At 43.3% G+C, this 20,870-nt stretch overlaps 1 protein-coding gene across 4 annotated transcripts; it reads right to left on the bottom strand.

Annotated features, from left to right (window-relative positions):
• Nucleotides 1-8,174: 8,174 nt before the first annotated feature.
• LOC125888112 (calcitonin-1-like) lies at nucleotides 8,175-13,543 on the bottom strand. Of its 4 annotated transcripts, none has more exons than XM_049575328.1 (5): nucleotides 13,410-13,543; nucleotides 12,474-12,565; nucleotides 11,177-11,311; nucleotides 9,363-9,550; nucleotides 8,175-9,123 (listed from the first exon to the last, which is right to left on the bottom strand). In XM_049575328.1, exons 2-4 carry the CDS (start codon nucleotides 12,557-12,559, stop codon nucleotides 9,388-9,390), a joined length of 384 nt encoding a protein of 127 aa, XP_049431285.1. In that variant the 5' UTR covers nucleotides 12,560-12,565; nucleotides 13,410-13,543; the 3' UTR covers nucleotides 8,175-9,123; nucleotides 9,363-9,387. The 4 variants fall into 4 exon arrangements, with proteins under 4 accessions (XP_049431285.1, XP_049431286.1, XP_049431287.1 ...); XM_049575329.1 differs by having other exon boundaries at nucleotides 9,363-9,547; nucleotides 13,410-13,540; XM_049575330.1 differs by lacking the exon at nucleotides 13,410-13,543 and adding an exon at nucleotides 12,679-12,750.
• Between the last annotated feature and the right edge of the window lie 7,327 nt (nucleotides 13,544-20,870).

The raw sequence follows: 20,870 nt of genomic DNA, 5'->3' as shown, positions 1-20,870 counted from the left end.
AGTTTCTGTTTCATTGTCTGATTTGTGTCATTTTTTGCATATGTGGCGCAACATTTTTTCTCGTAATCCCTCGACAACGGCGGGTCAATGCTGCGTTCCATTTACCTTGATATGTGTAGTCCAAGTTTGGAGCTGGGAATGGGTCCATGTCATTGGTCCGACAGCCCATTAGTCCGACTGTCCGTGGTGCTGAACGGCTCGCGGTGGGCATATGGTGCGTCGCTTGAGGCGGAGCAGGCTCACGGCTTATGTGTTTGTCACTTTCTTTTTCATTTTAACCCACACCATGATCTTTTCCTGACACTAACCAAGTGGTTTTTGTGCCTAAACCTAACCAGACCTTAACCACAGGGCATCATGATGATTTCGGAACGGACTTGGAATGGGTTTAATATGGTCGGAACAAATGGGATGTCGGACCAATGGGCAGTTCCCGCTGGGAATGACGTCACATCCAAGTTGATCACGGTCCCGTTCAACAAGCTGGAAAACCCAGATGTTGTTGGCAGTACCAGTTAATAACAACATGTCTGCGGACAGGACTGTGTGTACGACTGTTTTAATGAGACACAGATGAGACAAATATAAATTCTATTTTATGACAGCTTTCACTGCCGCTGATGCTCGGAGCAGCCATACTGGATTTTTAGGTCATAATTGGTGACGTTCCTCCAACTTTCTGAGTCGGAAATCCGACCTCAGGGGACGTTCCAGTTGAAATCTCTGACTGGAAACTTGGAAATTTCCAGTTTAAATGGAACGTACCATGAAGGTCACAGTTGGACAGAAGAGTTGAGACACTGCAGAAGTTTTTACTCAGCAGATATTACAACTACAAATCTCTTCAGAGACGTTTGGATGATGCAGACACCTCTGCTGCTGCGCTCGTAGATTTTAATGGGAGCTGTAGTTTTTCTTTGTGACTGCAAGTTTGTTTAGATTTCAAAGGTTTTAGTTTAACAGCAGCTGCTGTGGTGGACAGGGAGTTAAAGAAAGGCTCAATAAGAGACTGACATCATGACTCAGGCTCTCTGTTTCCCAAACTGCTCCTTTAAAACACAAGAGAGAAGATTGTACCAAAGCCTCAGGTTTTGAAATGAGTTTGCGGCGTGGGTTTCTGGGAAGTGGACTTGTGACACGTCTTCTCTCTGGAGATGGGGTCTCGTTCTCGGTTTCTCTCATTCAAACCATCTAATTTCCAACTGGAAGGGCCCCATTCAAAGCAGCTGTGTGCCATTAGGCCTGCGTTTCTCGTTGGCATGGCGAGGTTGTTTGATTACTGCTGAGAAAGAAGCTCAAAACCAAAGAGACCCACCAAATCAGCCCTCAGCCTCCCGTCCCCCTCAATTATCAGCATGCAGAGAGAGACAGGAGCAGTTTCTCCTCCTCAGTCATGCAGGGAACGGTTCCCTGTGGACTCTCACATGACTCCAGACACACACACACACACACACGCACACAGTCAGACAGACAGACAGACAGAGGAAAGAACAACTGCCAGATGAGGCTTTTAACCCTTGAGGTGAACCCCACCAGCCCTAACCCTCTCTGCAGTTCGTCCTCTGATACCATGAGGTCACATATTTTCATGCGTCTCTTCTCAGCTGGGAGTTAACAAGTCACCCAGTTTCCTTCAGAGCGAATCATTTAGAGCTTTAAGTTTTCACAACATGTCCGCTGTTGACTCTCTCTCACAGATTTCTTGTATTTCATCTGAACCTAAGACGTTCTGGTTGCTCGTGTGTTCCTCTGGTGTGATGCACACTGTGACAAATGTCCTGTGTTTGCTCCGTTGCACACTTGGCATTCATCCGTGCAACTAAACAGGATCAACTGTATCCTGTTTTTCAATTTCACCCTTATTGAATGGGCCCATTATCCCCTGAATTTCCAAACTTACATCCCATATTTGTCATCCAAACAACTGCAGGGCCTTTATTTATCCTCCCTGCAGGCTCCTCTTAGCTCTGTGTCTGCTGCAGCTCAGATACAGAGTGGGAATGTTACTGTAATTATGACTTTACAGGCTCCAGTTTGTGCACTTAGTCTGATTTATGTGAAATTAATGGTTTACTTCCTGTTACAGGTCTTTGTAAATATTCATCAGGACTATTCTTCACTAATGAAGTTCACCTCGCCTTATGTTTTTTCTTTACTCAACGATCCCAGAGGTACAACACAGAAATGTTCTCTGTAAGAAATCCTCTGAGGAGCTGCCCAGTACAACCAGTTCTCTACTGATGACTGGTTGGAGAAGAAGAAGGTCCACAGGCCCAAAGTGTCAGAACCCCAGCAGCAGGCATCATAAGTGATTAATGTCGATCATATGCTCGAATACTTTTAATAGAATAATTAATAACTTAAGAATAATTTGAAAAGACTAAAGTCTGACACCCTCTCACATCTAAACACAATGTGTCATGAGTCAGAGAGTTTTTAGTCGGAATAAGATTTTGCAAAAATTGGGGATCTTGCAGTCACTGACTGAAAGACTGTTAGCTTCAAAAACAACAAAGTGGACAGACATTGTTGCAGCCCTCAAAATCCCAGGAAGTATGCTATATGCTATGTATTATGTGCTATATGCTATATGCTATGTGCTATATGCTATATGCTATGTGTTATGTGCTATATGCTATATGCTATGTGTTATGTGCTGTATGCTATGTGTTATGTGCTATATGCTATGTGTTATGTGCTATATGCTATATGCTATGTGCTATATGCTATGTGTTATGTGCTGTATGTTATGAGCTATATGCTATATGTTATGTACTATATGTTATGTGCTATATGCTATATGCTATATGTTATGTATTATATGCTATATGTTATGTGCTATATGCTATATGCTATGTTATGTGCTATATGCTATATGCTATATGCTATGCGTTATGTGCTATATGCTATGTGTTATGTGCTATATGCTATATGCTATATGCTATGCGTTATGTGCTATGTGCTATATGTTATGTACTATATGTTATGTGCTATATGCTATGTGCTATATGCTATGCGTTATGTGCTATATGCTATGTGTTATGTGCTATATGCTATGTGCTATATGCTATGCGTTATGTGCTATATGCTATGTGTTATGTGCTATATGCTATGTGCTATATGCTATGCGTTATGTGCTATATGCTATGTGTTATGTGCTATATGCTATGTGCTATATGCTATATGTTATGTATTATATGTTATGTGCTATATGCTATATGTTATGTACTATATGTTATATGCTATATGCTATGTGCTATATGCTATGTGTTATGTGCTATATGCTATGTGCTATATGCTATATGTTATGTACTATATGTTATGTGCTATATGCTATATGCTATGTGTTATGTGCTGTATGTTATGTGCTATATGCTATGTGCTATGTGCTATATGCTATGTGCTATGTGCTATATGCTATGTGTTATGTACTATATGTTATGTGCTATATGCTATATGTTATGTACTATATGTTATGTGCTATATGCTATATGTTATGTGCTATATGCTATGTGTTATGTGCTATATGCTATGTGTTATGTGCTATATGTTATATGCTATATGCTATGTGCTATATGTTATGTGTTATGTGCTATATGCTATGTGCTATATGTTATGTACTATATGTTATGTGCTATATGCTATATGCTATGTGTTATGTGCTGTATGTTATGTGCTATGTGCTATATGCTATGTGCTATGTGCTATATGCTATGTGCTATATGCTATGTGTTATGTACTATATGTTATGTGCTATATGCTATATGTTATGTACTATATGTTATGTGCTATATGCTATATGTTATGTGCTATATGCTATGTGTTATGTGCTATATGCTATGTGTTATGTGCTATATGTTATGTGCTATATGCTATGTGTTATGTGCTATATGCTATGTGCTATGTGCTATATGCTATGTGTTATGTACTATATGTTATGTGCTATATGCTATATGTTATGTACTATATGTTATGTGCTATATGCTATATGTTATGTGCTATATGCTATGTGTTATGTGCTATATGCTATATGTTATGTGCTATATGCTATGTGTTATGTGCTATATGCTATGTGTTATGTGCTATATGTTATGTGCTATATGCTATGTGCTATGTGCTATATGCTATGTGTTATGTGCTATATGCTATGTGTTATGTGCTATATGCTATATGCTATGTGTTATGTGCTATGTGCTATATGTTATGTGCTATATGCTATGTGTTATGTGCTGTATGTTATGTGCTATATGCTATATGCTATGTGCTATGTGTTATATGCTATGTATTATGTGCTATATGCTATGTGTTATGTGCTATATGCTATATGCTATGTGTTATGTGCTATGTGCTATATGTTATGTGCTATATGCTATATGCTATGTACTATATGTTATGTGTTATGTGCTATATGTTATGTGCTATATGCTATATGCTATGTGCTATGTGTTATATGCTATGTATTATGTGCTATATGCTATGTGTTATGTGCTATATGCTATATGCTATGTATTATGTGCTATATGCTATGTGTTATGTGCTATATGCTATATGCTATGTGTTATGTGCTATGTGTTATGTGCTATATGCTATATGCTATGTACTATATGTTATGTGTTATGTGCTATATGCTATGTGTTATGTGCTATGTGCTATATGCTATGTGTTATGTGCTATATGCTATGTACTATATGTTATGTGCTATGTGCTATATGCTATGTGTTATGTGCTATATGCTATGTGTTATGTGCTATATGTTATGTGCTATATGCTATGTGTTATGTGCTATATGCTATATGCTATGTGTTATGTGCTATGTGCTATATGCTATGTGTTATGTGCTATGTGCTATATGCTATGTGTTATGTGCTATATGCTATGTGTTATGTGCTATATGTTATGTGCTATATGCTATGTGTTATGTGCTATGTGCTATATGCTATGTGTTATGTGCTATGTGCTATATGCTATGTGTTATGTGCTATATGCTATGTGTTATGTGCTATATGTTATGTGCTATATGCTATGTGTTATGTGCTATATGCTATATGCTATGTGTTATGTGCTATATGTTATGTACTATATGCTATGTGTTATGTGCTATATGTTATGTGCTATATGCTATGTGTTATGTGCTATATGCTATGTGTTATGTGCTATATGCTATGTGTTATGTGCTATATGTTATGTGCTATATGCTATATGTTATGTGCTATATGCTATGTGTTATGTGCTATGTGCTATATGCTATATGTTATGTGCTATATGCTATGTGTTATGTGCTATATGCTATGTGTTATGTGCTGTATGTTATGTGCTATGTGTTATATGCTATATGTTATGTGCTATATGCTATGTGCTATGTGCTATATGCTATATGTTATGTGCTATATGCTATGTGTTATGTGCTATATGCTATGTGTTATGTGCTATATGCTATGTGTTATGTGCTATATGTTATGTGCTATATGCTATATGCTATGTACTATATGTTATGTACTATATGTTATGTGTTATGTGCTATATGCTATGTGTTATGTGCTATATGCTATGTGTTATGTGCTATATGTTATGTGCTATATGCTATGTGTTATGTGCTATATGCTATATGCTATGTGTTATGTGCTATATGTTATGTACTATATGCTATGTGTTATGTGCTATATGTTATGTACTATATGCTATGTGTTATGTACTATATGCTATGTGTTATGTGCTGTATGTTATGTGCTATGTGCTATATGTTATGTGTTATGTGCTATATGCTATATGTTATGTGTTATGTGCTATATGCTATGTGTTATGTGCTATATGCTATATGCTATGTGTTATGTGCTATATGTTATGTACTATATGCTATGTGTTATGTGCTATATGCTATGTGTTATGTGCTATATGTTATGTACTATATGCTATGTGTTATGTGCTGTATGTTATGTGCTATGTGCTATATGTTATGTACTATATGTTATGTGCTTTGTGCTATACGCTATATGCTATGTGTTATGTGCTATATGTTATGTGCTATGTGCTATATGCTATATGTTATGTGCTATATGCTATGTGTTATGTGCTATGTGCTATATGCTATGTGTTATGTGCTATATGCTATGTGTTATGTGCTATGTGTTATGTGCTGTATGTTATGTGCTATGTGCTATATGCTATATGTGTTATGTGCTATATGCTATGTGTTATGTGCTATATGCTATGTGTTATATGCTATATGTTATGTGCTATATACTATGCTATGTATGCTATATGCTATGTGTGTATGCTATGTGCTATTTGCTATGTGATATGTTCTATGTGTTATGTACTATATGTTATTTGGTTTGTGCTGTATGCTATGTGCTATGTGTTATATGCTATATGTTATGTGCTATATGCTATGTGCTATGTGTTATGTGCTATATGCTATATGTTATGTGCTATGTGCTATATGTTATGTGCTTTGTGCTATGTGTTATGTGCTATATGCTATGTGTTATGTGCTGTATGTTATGTGCTATGTGTTATATGCTATATGTTATGTGCTATATGCTATGTGCTATGTGTTATGTGCTATATGCTATATGTTATGTGCTATGTGCTATATGTGCTATATGTGTGCTATATGCTATATGTTATGTGCTATATGCTATATGTATAAACATATGTTATGTTACTTGTATATGTTAACGTTAGCTATATGTGTGTGCTATGTGCCGTATGCATATGCTATGTGTTATGTGCTATATGCTATAAAGTGTTACATGTTGTGTATATGTTATAGCTAGTAATCTATGTGTTATAAACATATGCTATATGCTGGTTATGTTATGGCTATATAGCATACTAAATACTATGTGTTATGTGCTACAACCTGTTATGTGATATGCTATGTGGTTATGCTATATGCTATGTGTTATAGCACTATATGCTATAGCATGGACTGTTATAACACACTATGAGTGTTTATGCTGATATGTTATGTGTGTATATGTATGTATGTTATACAACTGTTAGTTTGCTGATATGTGTGTTTGAATGCTATGTGATCCATGAGACACTTATAATTCATTATAATTCACGTCTATAGGCTAATGTTTAATGACTGTTGATAAAGTGCATCAGGAAGCATCATGTGTGTTTATGAGCGCAGTCATAGAGCATTATAACTGCATTAGAATTCACTATCAGTGGCCTTATAATGCATTATAGATGTGGTCATTGTAGAAAGTGTTACCGCTAAGTTTTATATTTTGAACCTTACTGTTTGCTAGTGTATTTCTATATCTGCTGTATTTTGCTCTGTTTAAGTCTTTGATTATTGAAGTCTTTGTATCTGCACTCCTTTATATATATTAGCTTTGTGTTGCTGCTGCTGCACAGCAGTTTCCCACAACATAAATACAGTTCTTATTTTATCTAACAATGACTAAGAGATGCAAAACAACTACAACAACTGAAATCAAAGAGGTAAACCTGCCAATGCTTTTGAAGCGGACAGGGAACCAGTGTCTACACCTGGATATCTGCAGTGGGTCCAGACCTGAGCTCACAGCCTGTGAGGTGTTATTATTGGATGTCTCAGCAGCAGCAGCAGAAGGTGATTTTTAGGTGTCATCTTTTCAAAGACATTAATCAAAACACATCCAAACCACACGTCGTTGTTATGACTCACAGCTCCATGACTTCCTACAGCAGAGCTCAACAGGTCAGTGTTTTACACCTCACTGTGTTCACACAGCGCTGAAGAGTGACGCTGTTCAAACATCATCAAATCACTGGTGTCCTCGTCTCATCTGTGCAAAGACACAAACCATAAACATACCATCTGCTGCGGCGGCTGACCGTTCAGCACCAGAGGAGACGTGTTTTAAAACCTGACTTGTGAGACTGTTCAGATCATTACGATGCCACCTGTTGGAGTGCTGCTGTAAAAACAACATGTTCCGTGCAGCCTGAATGAGACTGAGTATTATTAATGATTATACATGAAGCAGCTGCTTCTGTGAGCTGTGTCTGAAATAAAGAATAATAATTTCTCTGCACAATAAGACCTGCAGAATATTTGTAACTTCTCCCTCTGCTGACTGTGATAGCTGATCTGGGCTGAGTCTGGTTAAACACAGGTGTGGTGTTTGTTTCCCTCCGCTGAAGAAGAACAAGTCTGACTGCAGGTTTGTCTGCCTTTTATTAAGCTGTTAGCCATGCACTTGTTTCTCTTGTTTCATCTCATCATGCTGCCGTGGAGTCGCTCAGTCAAAGTGATGTGTTTCCACCTGCAGACTGTCGCTGCATACAGAGTGACCCCAACAGTGTTCGACTGTGGGTCTGCTTTTAATGTTTGTTAGATGTGTGCTACAGATATTCAGGGCGTGTGTGTTTCTGGAAATATTCTCATTAACATCAATATTCCAGTGATGAATGTATAAACATGAGCTGTGACGGCCCACACCTCCTCCTATTGCTAAGAGCTTCAAAACCTTCAGAAGAACAACACAAGTACCCCAAACCCGAGTGTATCTAAAATACATTTTAATCTTGCTGAAATTTGTTTTCACAATATTGTTTACAATATTAATGTGTCTTCGTTCTCTTCGTCCCCGCTCGGGTCTTCTTTATCGTCTCGAAACACAACTGTACAATCATGTAAATTGTTCTACATCAAGGCACAAGACAACAGCCGTTGTGGGGGGGCCTTGGGTAGGCTGATCTTTAATGGCGTCCCTCAGGGAACCCTCAGGAGGAGGGGGGAACATGGAGGATGTATGGATCTCAGGAGATATGTGCTCGCACCAGGTGAAAGGAGAGAAGAAATCAGGTGATAACCACTGCAGCTTTCATTTTATTTTCCAATGATACTCATGTATAAAAAAGAGGAACCATCAGTTCATTTGTTCATGGACAGAAACTAAAGTGCTTTTTTTCTCTTTTTTAACTCTTATTCTGCCAAAAGCAAAAGTTGGACTAACAGGATGGAGATGTGGACGAGAGGTCCGGTGGAGTTTCTTTCCCGTAAGAAGGTGGAGGAGTGGATAAAGGGCCAGTTCACTGTTTTACTTTCTCTGCTTGATTCTGTTTTTGTTGGTTTTTGTTCTCAGGATTTTTTTTCTGATGTTTCTTGTCAGGTTTCAACCTCTGGAAGGAAGGAAGAAAGACAGAGAGAAAGAAAGAGAGAAAGAAAGGTGTTAATGTTCATCATTAGTCCTTTTATAGATCTCTGCATGATGAGTCCACAACGCTTTAGTATATTTTCATGTTTTAGAAGATGACATTTATGTAATGATACTCTTCAGGCGCTGCATAATGAAACACTGAGGATGAAGAAAAGGTAGAAATCACAGTCAAAGAACAGACAAAGCAGAAACCCTACGTACCGTGTCCCTGAAGGTTTTGAAGTCCTCACATCTGGACACTTCTCCTCCGCCTGCCGAAGGCCTTGGCGCCGACGTTGGTGGGGACGAAGTTGCTGTTGCCCATTCCCCCCGACCGGCTCAGGAAGTCCGCCAGACGGTGAGTCACGCAAGTTGCCGTGTTGCAGGCTCGCTTCTGTGCTGTAACGCTGCTTCAAGAAAGCAAACGAGGGGTTAAGGCGAGATCAGCTGTGACATTAACACAATACTGACACACAGCCTCACAGTATCTCTGCACACAGATCATTTAGATCAACGTCACAGCACAGAAAAACTACAGGTTGAAATATGCATCAACCATGTGAGGTCTGATGACATATTTATTTTTCTTACCTTCGAGCAGGACGAGAGCTTCACACATCATTTCAAGGATTCTCTAAAATCCTACACACATGAAGTACCCACTGACTGTTTAACCTTAAGAATGAAAATGAGCTACGGCTTCCTGGTAGAAAAATACGTTTATTGAAGAAGAAACATGGTGTCGCATGAGTGGATCATTTATTAATGGTTTCTACTAAGTGATGTCGTTTTATTCTTAAACTTGAGGGGCTTTGAGACGCCATCTGATGACTCCACGCACAGTACACAGAGATGGAGGTCTGAACTGGCTCCTGATGAAAACTAAATCTGATTGTCTGAAATTAAAGGGACAAATCATTCTCTGACAAACGAGGAGGAGGAAGGAAGAAGGAATTAAGGGTCGTATTCTTCTCAATCAAGCAGGTCAAATCAACATGCACTGGCACAAAATCCAAAAACAAGAAGGGATGAGGAGGAGGAAGAGGAGCTGAGGGAGGATGAAGGAGCGGTTAGATGCTGTCAAACGTCTCGCCGTAGCTTGCATAGCTGTCGCTCTCAGGCGCACTGCGCTTCTTGCCGGGTGTTCCTGCTCCCACGTTTGTGCGAGGGAACGTCTGCAACTTGTGCAGCTCCTGAGACAGTTTGCCCAACACGCAGGTGCTGAGGTTGGAGCAGCGCTTGGTTAGAGGCCTGTCCATGCTGTCGGGGGAGGACACACAGAGACACATGCAGAGAACAGGCTCATAGGCATGGCAAGAAAAACATGCAACACTCTTCATCTCCTCTGTCTTATCTTTCATTCTCACAGCATTCATCTCTCATGCATCTCAGTCTCATGCCATCACACGTATATAAAACAAAACCCCCTCTCTACAGCATCGTGCCCCCCCCCCAACAATTCAAAGAACCTGTCATCCATCCCATCATGCACCACCCCCCCCCTCCCCCCCCAGTCAGCCCCCTCCGTCACATCTTTTCCACCCACAGAACAAACAGAAACCAGTCGCTTCCCACTGTCATGCAACTCCACATAATTGACATCATGCACACTCGTTGGTTCTGTTAGGCAAACACTGTTCATGTGTTCACACCGTTCACATGCCCTGCAGGCAGGCAGGCAGGCAGGCAGGCAGCCTGGAAACACTCATCGGCTCAGAAATCAAACTCATCCATGCGGGAGCGGGATCAGGACGGAGAGGAGGGGTTTGTTTGTGTCTTAACGTCTTTCCTCTGATGTTTTTCTCCCATTTGATCAGCTAACAAGCACATACCTCTACGGCTGACTGAACCCGAGCCGGGCGCTAAGAAGACGCATCCTCAGTGGAGTTAAAGTGAAACCAGAGTGTGATACGCTCTCTAAGTATCTGCACAGAGTCCAGCTGCCCCGTTTACGTTGACTTCCTGTTCTTTAAAGGAACCCACTCTGTCCAACAAAGGGTTAAAAAAGAGGAGTGGCGTGTTTGTCGTCTGTGTACCTGTTTCCTTCAGTCGCCTGCTGCTCCAGCTCCTCCGCCGTCATCTGCACAAACTCCTTGACAATGGCGTTGAGTAACCTTCGTGCCTCGTAGTCCGTGAGCGTGACTTGGTCTGACATGGACTCTAAACCCGGTCTGTGGTGAAGAGGAGGGTGAGTGAGGAAGGTTCAGGGGTCAGAGGGGGATTGGGGGAGAGGAGGAAGAAGACGTTGAGATGAAGCATTAAATCCTTCGCTGGAATGATCACCTGCAGTTAAAGGGAGGGGCGGGGGGGACGGAGGGGTGGAGGGGTGGGGTGCTGGCGGAGAGGCTGGATGGATAGGAGGGGTCAGGGGGGTTGACTGGGACGTCACCAACTCAGAGAGGGATGACGTCTGAGTTGGAGGGCCCCCGGCCAACACCGAGAAACAATCTGCGGAAAGTGCCCCATCTGAGAGAAGAGCTGATGTTCAGCCGCCTCAGATTTATGACTAAATCGATAGCTTCATGGGAACAGAGAGGGGAGGGGCTTCATATAAATATATAGATGTCATTTATCTGCCCTCAGTGAATTACACCTTCGCTCCTGTACTGCTTCACTTTTTAAATCAACTCTACAGAGAGGAAGAACTAACTTTAGATACTGATGAGGAAATTACATTTATTGAATCTTATTTACTCATAAAACACATTTTAAACACTGTCAGTCTGAGCTGGAGCCTGAATCTAACCAGCTCACACAAAGTGCTGAAACTCAACATCATAAATTATTAAGATGAACCAGAACAAATAAATGTAAAGTCTCTGTGCATGAATATTGTCACACACTGTCTGTCAGTGAGTCTGCATCTCTGCAAAAACATGAGAGAAGCACACAAGTTTCATTTTGACAAATTAAAAATGTACAAAAATGCACAGAAATCACCAGGATGAAATAAATTGAATGTTTGATGCCTAAAATGTTGTGCAAGGACTCCAACCCCCCCCCCCCCCCCCCCCACCTTCCACCTCCACCCAAACCTGCACCCTCCATCTCTCCCCGTCACCAACATCTCTCACGTCTTGATATTTTTCCAGCAGCACTGAAAAACACTGTGAACATATTTAGCTTTAAAGAAGTGCAAAATATCTGCAGATTTTTTTAGGTGCATTTTTTGCCTCTCCTCTCCTCTCCTCTCCTCTCCTCTCCCACCGGTTGCTTGTGATCCTAACAGTTTGTCGTCCTCTCCCAACATGTGTGTGGTAGGCAGCAGGTAAACGACCCGTCAGCTGGGAGTGTGTGAGGTGTGTGAGGTGTGTAGACAGTGCAGCGTCTCACCTGGCGGGGGCGGCTTGTGAGCAGTACATCTGGCAAATGACCAGGGCGTAGGCAACGAGGAAAGCAGAGATCTTCAACATAACCATGGTCCCCTACACGGCAAGAAAGACAGCGTCCATCAGCTCGATCAGACACTCCTCCATCATCACTGCTCACACTCACACTCTGCAACAAGTTCACAACACATCTACACACATCAACATACGTGTGAAACACAGGAGCTGAGTCTGATCCTGTTCAAAGTTACAGCCAGAGAATCAGAGCTTCCTGTCACTTCTCAGAGAGGTTGAGCTCAGCTCAGCTCAGCGTGCCGCTGTTTGTCTCTGGTCTCCTGCTGCACATCCTCGCTTTTACCTCAACACCCTCAAACCTGATACACCCCCCCCCCCCCCCCCACTCCTCTACTGTGCTCCTCCAAAACATTCAGCCCACGGCTCAGGACAGGTAGTTCTCTCATGTCGTACGCTCACTGTGACATGCCTGCAGGTAGAAGTGTGTGTTTGCATGTGAGTGTGTGTGTGTGTGTGTGTGAGGGTAGGTGGGGGTCCGACACAGCGCGGTGCATGTAGCACTTGCTGGAAGAGGAGGGGTGAAAAGGGAAGAGAGGGAGGGGGGACTCCGAGCCTGCCAACTCCCTGAGGGAGCAGTGCATTAGTGTAATGAGCTGCCAGCACACACACACACACACACCCGTTCCTCCGTCCATCTCTTCTTCCCCTCTGTCACTCTCTGTCGTTCACTTCAGTCTCTGTCTCTCTGTCTCTGGCCTTCAGCTCTCAGACGGACCCTCAGCAGATGGTGCTGCTGATACTGCTGACCCCGGCCGCCACGCTCCAATCCCATTAACGACCACCATCACGTCACCACAGCCGAACACAGTGTCCACATCCCCCTCTGATCCGCACACACACACACACACACACAGGCGTCTCTTACCTTCAGTGAAAATCACCAGCAACAAAAATAAAATAAATGTATGGATCTCTGTGTGAAACTCGATCAGCTGACTTTCTCTCAACTTGCAGAACAACTCTTGATTCTGTTGCACGCAGCGCCAACGCAGCAGCCTATATATCCCACCACTTGGATTTGTGCATTGACTGTGTAGGTGTTTAATTATCCGCCAGCAGCCAATGGCGTTGCTCTGATGCCACGGCGAGCCAATGGGATGCCTCCCCTCAGCCCTGGCTCACTAATAAGGGATATGGCTTTGCGCTGACGTCATTGCTCAGTCAGTAAGTGCTCCATTCACAAAATCCTTCAGTCATTTGGACCATTTGCTACCCCCCCCCCCCCCCCCCCCCATCACCCCCACACCCCCAATTTGCATTGATGTCATTAATTAAATAGGAGGCAAAGCAAACTGGTGTCCGTGGAGAAGCATCACCAGCAATAAATATTTTAAGAACCTTCCAAAAATGTTACACTGCACGCTATATCTCAAATGCCAAATCGATAGGGGCCCCCCCTCCTCACCCCCCCAGCGCCGCCGCCACCCTCCCAGCTCAGCCCTGGCAGGCGGGGCCATCTGCTGGGGAGGGATGAATACTACACAGTGACGCACTCCTGAGCTCTTCATTCATAACGCTGTTTGGAGAAGTCCAGCACTACGCCCATCGTGCCTCAGCTCAGCTCAGCGTGCACCACCCAACTCTCCATCAGCTCCTGTGATATCTGCATCTGATCTGGGCCGAGATGATTCAACACAAATCATCAACTCACTTCACATCCTGCACCAAAACATGTGGATCAACTCTGTCTGATGAACTCCTCTCAGACTCTGAAGCATCTTCATTGTCTGCAGCTTTAACTGTGTGTATGTGTTTCATCATGTGGCAGCAGCGCCTGTATGAAGCATGACAACCTCCCTCCCCCACCTCCACTCAAACATCCAACCACATTGACTTAATAAAGTGATACCACAGTGGGTCCAGTAATGATCACTGCCTCCGCCCACACACTGAGTAAACCAGTGGTCCTCGGCAGAGCCGATCGATGACAGCCTCCGACAAGAGCCGTTTCTCAAAAGCAATTACACAACTGTTTGTCGTGCAGCGTCCTCTCAGTTCCCTTCCTTTTCATTAGTGTGCAGGGCAGCGTGTGTGTGTGTGTGTGTGTGTGTGTGTGTGTACAGTAAGTGTGTGTTTGATCAGTGTGTGTGTGTGTGCACAGAATGAATGGATGTACAGTAGGTGTGTGTGTGTGTGTTGTGGATCATATGTCAGAGTAAGATAAGGGAGGGTTGCGTCTGCGTCATAGAGGAACCCCATTAGACAGGATGAGCCTTTTAGTGCTATTGAGCTGCACGGCTCGGCCATGTCAGACGCTAAATCACAGTTCACACAGACAGACGCTGGGACTCAACACACCAACCTCCATCACTACTTTCTATCTGCATGTCCTCCATGCTGCACGACGCACCGCTGCAGACCGACCAGGACAGCAACAACTGTTTAAACATCAAACTTCAGTTCTCATATTCAGCTTCAGCCCAAACTCTGTGTCCTGCACCGCCGGGTCAGAGCTGAGCAACGGCCAGGAAAATGTCTTTATTGTACATTTCTACAGGCCACAGGCGACATGTGCATGATATTATGCTGAAACTATAATTTGTTTATGTCGACATCAACACTGCAGCGATGGTTCTGGATCAACATGAAGATGGTCCTGGATCAACACAACGATGGTCCTGGATCAACATGAAGATGGTCCTGGATCAACATGACGATGGTCCTGGATCAACATGAAGATGGTCCTGGATCAACAGGAAGATGGTCCTGGATCAACATGAAGATGGTCCTGGATCAACACAACGATGGTCCTGGATCAACATGAAGATGGTCCTGGATCAACATGAAGATGGTCCTGGATCAACATGACGATGGTCCTGGATCAACATGAAGATGGTCCTGGATCAAAACGAAGATGGTCCTGGATCAACATGAAGATGGTCCTGGATCAACACAACAATGGTCCTGGATCAACACAATGATGGTCCTGGATCAACATGACGATGGTCCTGGATCAACATGAAGATGGTCCTGGATCAACACAACGATGGTCCTGGATCAACACAATGATGGTCCTGGATCAACACGAAGATGGTCCTGGATCAAAACGAAGATGGTCCTGGATCAACATGAAGATGGTCCTGGATCAACACGATGATGGTCCTGGATCAACATGAAGATGGTCCTGGATCAACACAACGATGGTCCTGGATCAACACGAAGATGGTCCTGGATCAACATGAAGATGGTCCTGGATCAACAGGAAGATGGTCCTGGATCAACACGATGATGGTCCTGGATCAACACGATGATGGTCCTGGATCAACATGAAGATGGTCCTGGATCAACACGATGATGGTCCTGGATCAACACGATGATGGTCCTGGATCAACATGAAGATGGTCTTGGATCAACATAACGCTGAATATAAGTGAGCAATATTTTAGCCCATTAGGGAGTTTAGTCGTTAGCATAACCGACATGGCTAGCAAGCTAACTCACTAACTCTGCCGCAGCTTTTTGTTCAGTTGTTGTAACTTTAATTTGGAAAACTTCGTTCAGAAGAAGCACAGGAGCAGCACACTGATGATGTCAGAGAGCTGTGATTGGTTGATTGCAGTGTTGGTCCAGGAACACGTCCTACTGGGCAAAATCACACTGTGCTTTCAGCAACACTGTGGTTAAGGTGTGGTCAGCTTCAGGCGCAGAAACACCTGGTTCTGCTTTGGAAAACTTCATGTTTTGGCTAAAAAGGTTTTCGGCTGAGGAGGAAACAGTCGTGCTGACAGATCACTGCAACATACCAAGGTTTGGAAACACAGAGACAAGTCACTGAAACACACCCGGTGCTGTTTGTTGGTGTTGAACACTAGCCCCTTTTACACTGCCAGGTTTTCCACGAATGTTGGGCCGTTTTGACACACAGCGCCGGATTGGCGAGTTGATCCGAGGTGCCCAATTTTCCGCCTCGTAGGGTAGACGTATTGGTGGAACCCTTTTAGTTTAAACAGACTGAGGTGGCCTTCTGCAACGGGAGGGGCTGTTGATGACTTGTGGGAGGGGCTGTTGATGACTTGTGGGAGGGGCTGTTGATGACTTGTGGGAGGGGCTGTTGATGACTTGTGGGAGGGGCTGTTGATGACTTGTGGGAGGGGCTGTTGATGACTTGTGGGAGGAGCTGTTGATGACTTGTGGGAGGGGCTGTTGATGACTTGTGGGAGGAGCTGTTGATGACTTGTGGGAGGGGCTGTTGATGACTTGTGGGAGGAGCTGTTGATGACTTGTGGGAGGAGCTGTTGATGACTTGTGGGAGGAGCTGTTGAAGACTTGTGGGAGGGGCTGTTGAAGACTTGTGGGAGGAGCTGTTGATGACTTGTGGGAGGGGCTGTTGATGACTTGTGGGAGGGGCTGTTGATGACTTGTGGGAGGAGCTGTTGATGACTTGTGGGAGGAGCTGTTGATGACTTGTGGGAGGGGCTGTTGATGACTTGTGGGGGGGCTGTTGAAGACTTGTGGGAGGAGCTGTTGATGACTTGTGGGAGGAGCTGTTGATGACTTGTGGGAGGAGCTGTTGATGACTTGTGGGAGGAGCTGTTGATGACGCCGCACGTGCGAGCCACTGGCGGTGGATAAACAGGAAACAGCTGATAGCAGGAATTAGCGAGCAGCTAGTAGCAAGAGGGAAACACAAACCTGACAGACACTGTAAAGATGAGCAACTGGGGAGACAAGGAATTGTGCGCCCTCCTTGTCCTCGCAAACGAAGAGGCCATTAACCGTCAGATGACGGGGACGGTGAAGGACGGGCCGACTTACGAGAGAATCACCGAAGGACTGACCAGCCGCGGCTTCCCTCCCACGTCACTGTTTACGTCACACGCTGAGCTACACGTTTTGTTACTTGCTCACGCCCCCCATTGCCCCGAAAAAGGCACATTCTGTATAAACAAAAGTAGGTAGGCGGCATTTTGCTGCACTCCCCGATTTTGTTTTTATACTGCCAATGCTGAAAAACACTGATTGGGCTTTCCTGCACATTTGCACAACTCCTGTTTGAAAGGGCTACTGTCTGCAGCTCAACAGGCGTGTCTCTGTCACACCATCCACCATCCCCTCTGTTTGCTTTGGGTTGTTTATCTTTTGTTTGTTTGTTTGTTTCTGGCTTGTGGTTTATTTGTTTCCTTTGTTGTGATAGATATTTGCCAAAACAAGTATTTGTAATTGTTTTTTTACAAATCTTCTGGCTGCTGATAAAAAGCGAGTAAAAACATCTTAAACATCAGTGAACCAACTTTTGTTTCAGGAGAAAATCCGTTCCTAAATATCAACATGTGAGCGACTGACCGTTTCCTCGGCCACTGTCGGGCTGAGACGACGTCACTGTTCCTTCCACCTGTTGTGTAACGTACGTCATTGCTGAGTTTATCTCCACGCTGCAGGTGACATGAAACCACGACTCTGAACTCTCCTGAGATTGTTTACAATGACGTCTGTGTTTGCCCTCAAGTTTGTTTACATGTTACACCTGTAAACTGACCAGTTTGACTTTCTACGTACCAGTCTGAGCACAAAGAGAATAAGGTGTGTGTGTGTGTGTGTGTGTGTGTGTGTGTGTGTAAGAGAGTGTGTGTATAAAACAAAAGGACGTCCGTCTTGTAAGAGTTCAGTTTTGATATTATCTTCGTCAGTGTGTGCCGAGTGTTTGAACATTGATCGGACAAACTGAGTGTGTGTGTGTGTGTGTGTGTGTGTGTGTATCTTACTGTATGTGTGTGCTGACGTATATGTGCTAGTGTTTTCAGCGTGGGCGTTCCCTCTGGGTCGTCTTCTCCTTGGGGAGCTGCAGGCCGCCCTGACTCCTCTGAAGTTTCCTTCACTTCCTGAATAAACTTTAGAGCGGTGAAGTCGATACGGTAACCTTTGATGGCGGGCCTCCCCCGCTGACATCATCACGCCCACCCTGCTGGAACTTATTACCAGGGACACGGGGACGGCCGCCGCCGCTGCATCTGATGCTGCGTCTTATTGGGTGTGAACTAACATTGTGCTGTGTGTCATTTTAATGACTCGAGTCTGTGAAGCAGCTCATGTGTAAATGTACAGCACACCTGCAGGAGTGATGCTGAGACACACACACACACACACACACTCACACACACAGAGTTATTGATATAACTGGACTCTGTGTTTTATGTCAGTGTGATGTTAAAGTCACCAGATTTCAGTATCTGCAGAACACACACATATGTAGGCGCTCACACACACACACACACACGAGCAGAAAGACGTGTTCACTCTGCTGTGTGTTCACCTCATGATGTCGGTCAGACGGGAGCTGAGGGTGCATGTTAGGATGAATAATTGAAAGGTGAGCAGGGTTCGGAGCACCTGTTGGCAGAATCAGTTTGAAATCATCTGAGAGGCCGTTTACACGTTCACGGTGATTTTGATAAACGGAGACATCTTCCTTCGTTTGTGCCCTTCGTTTACACGCAAACGGAGATTTCTCCTCTGAAAATGAGTCTTTCTAAAAACTCCGGCCAGAGTGGAGATTTTGAAAACTCCGGTTGCGCGTTTGCATGTAAACTGAGATAAACGGAGATAAACGGAGTTATAGGCAGCTGGCGTCACAGTATGCGCCGGAACTTGCGCCTGTGTCAAAAGTGCGACCTATGTTGCTATGGTGACAATGGATACATGGAAGGTTTGAGCTTCTCGTTACACTGCCACCTGCAGGTTTGGTGTGCTCTTGTGTATATATACACGGGTAAATGTAAACGAAGATCTTTTTGAAAACGGAGACGGTGAAATGTCCGTTTATGAAAATAGCCGGCCACGTGTAAACGGCCTCTGAAACGAAGACTTTGTTGTGTCTCGTTTTATCTGAACGTCACAGTTCACCTGAGCTGATTGGAGGATTATTGAGATTACCTGTCGCTCAGTGGGCGGAGTCTGATTCTGAACTGACAGCAGCTTGGTTCATTTCCCTCTGAGCCAATCAGAGTGTGACCACGCCCCTTCCTCAGGACTTAATAGAGGTGAGGAGAGACACATCCAGGACGTGCTGGTTCTTCCTCCACCTGATACAGAGCTCATGTCAGCAGATAACGTCAGACAGAGATTTAGTTCACTCAAAGAGCATGGATACCAAGAGGCGAAGCTCCGTTGAATTTTTGCCAACAGCCACTAGGGGCGCTGCCGCCATTTTGGACTGTTGAGCTTGGACTGTTGCGCCCAGACAACATGCAGGATGTCAAGGAGAGAGGAGAGGAAAGTAAAAGAAAACAGTGTAGTGCAATTAACTGCAACAACTATCAGTGGAACACCCCGCACCTGGCCTTCCACCGTTTCCCGAAGGATCCCGACAGGTAAGAACTCCTGAGGTGTAACTTTTAAAGTGTTTTAACATCAATTTAATATGCCAGTTTTGGAGGGAAGATAACACTTATAGAAGATTAACTTAATTACTCCTTCAAAATCACCCCATAAGCCAATCTACCAAAAAATAAAAAAAAATCTATCATATTAAAATAGCCTATATATTATTATCATTATTATTATTATTATTATTATTATTATTACTGTCCCCTTACTGTACAAACTGTAAATAAATCTTTATTCCTGACTATGTGACGTCGCCATTAATGTGTTTGTAGTTAAAATATTGATTTATTTTTTTATTATTTATTAATTTATTTTTTGGTAGATTGGTTTATGGGGTGATTTTGAAGGAGTAATTAAGTTAATCTTCTCATAAGTGGATGTAATATGTAGAGATGCCATCTCGGCCGCTTTTCTTCGTTTTGTTTTTTTTAAAGTCTATATTTTGCTTTACAAAAACGTGAAAAAGCAGCTGTGACCAAGCTATCACGAGGTGAGTAGCATTGTAAGCATAATTAATAGCGATATACTTCAGTTTGTCTGTGTGTTTTTGTATGCAAGCGGGTCTGCTGCGGTCTGCTGACAGTCCAAAATGGCGGCGGTAGGACGAAACCATGGGCGAGTCTGTTGCTATGGGGCGTTCTATTGAGCTTCGCCTCTTGGTGTCCATGCTGTTTGGTTCACTCTCAAAGCTCAGAAGAGGAAATGTGACACAACAACTTCCTGCTCTGTCGCCTGCATCACAGCACGTCATCGTGTTTTTCAGTTCTTGCTCGTCTGACAATAACCTGACACCCACAGGTGTTGTTCTCTGATTTTATTTATAGGCTTATTTTCATTAAACCCCAAAAGAGCCCCGACAAATAAACACATTTGTTTAATGTCAAAAAGCTGTTTATCATTATTAAAGAGGCATTTCTTCATCGTGAGATTTCTCCAGGTGAATATCATTCATATTACGTGGTGAGGAACCTGTTGTGATTTCCTCCAGACCAGCTGCAATCTG

Source organism: Epinephelus fuscoguttatus, linkage group LG4 (genome assembly GCF_011397635.1).
Source record: "Epinephelus fuscoguttatus linkage group LG4, E.fuscoguttatus.final_Chr_v1".
Taxonomy (NCBI): Eukaryota; Metazoa; Chordata; class Actinopteri; order Perciformes; family Serranidae; genus Epinephelus; species Epinephelus fuscoguttatus.
This window is presented reverse-complemented; position numbering and strand designations above follow the sequence as displayed.

Excerpts from the sequence above, each read along its gene's own strand:
- LOC125888112 (XM_049575327.1), bottom strand. The coding sequence starts at position 12,559 with ATGGTTATGTTGAAGATCTCTGCTTTCCTCGTTGCCTACGCCCTGGTC. Across the intron at positions 11,312-12,473 it reads TCACAAGCCGCCCCCGCCAG|ACCGGGTTTAGAGTCCATGT; the intron begins GTGAGACGCTGC and ends TCTTCACCACAG. Across the intron at positions 10,401-11,176 it reads CAGGCGACTGAAGGAAACAG|CATGGACAGGCCTCTAACCA; the intron begins GTACACAGACGA and ends CTCCCCCGACAG.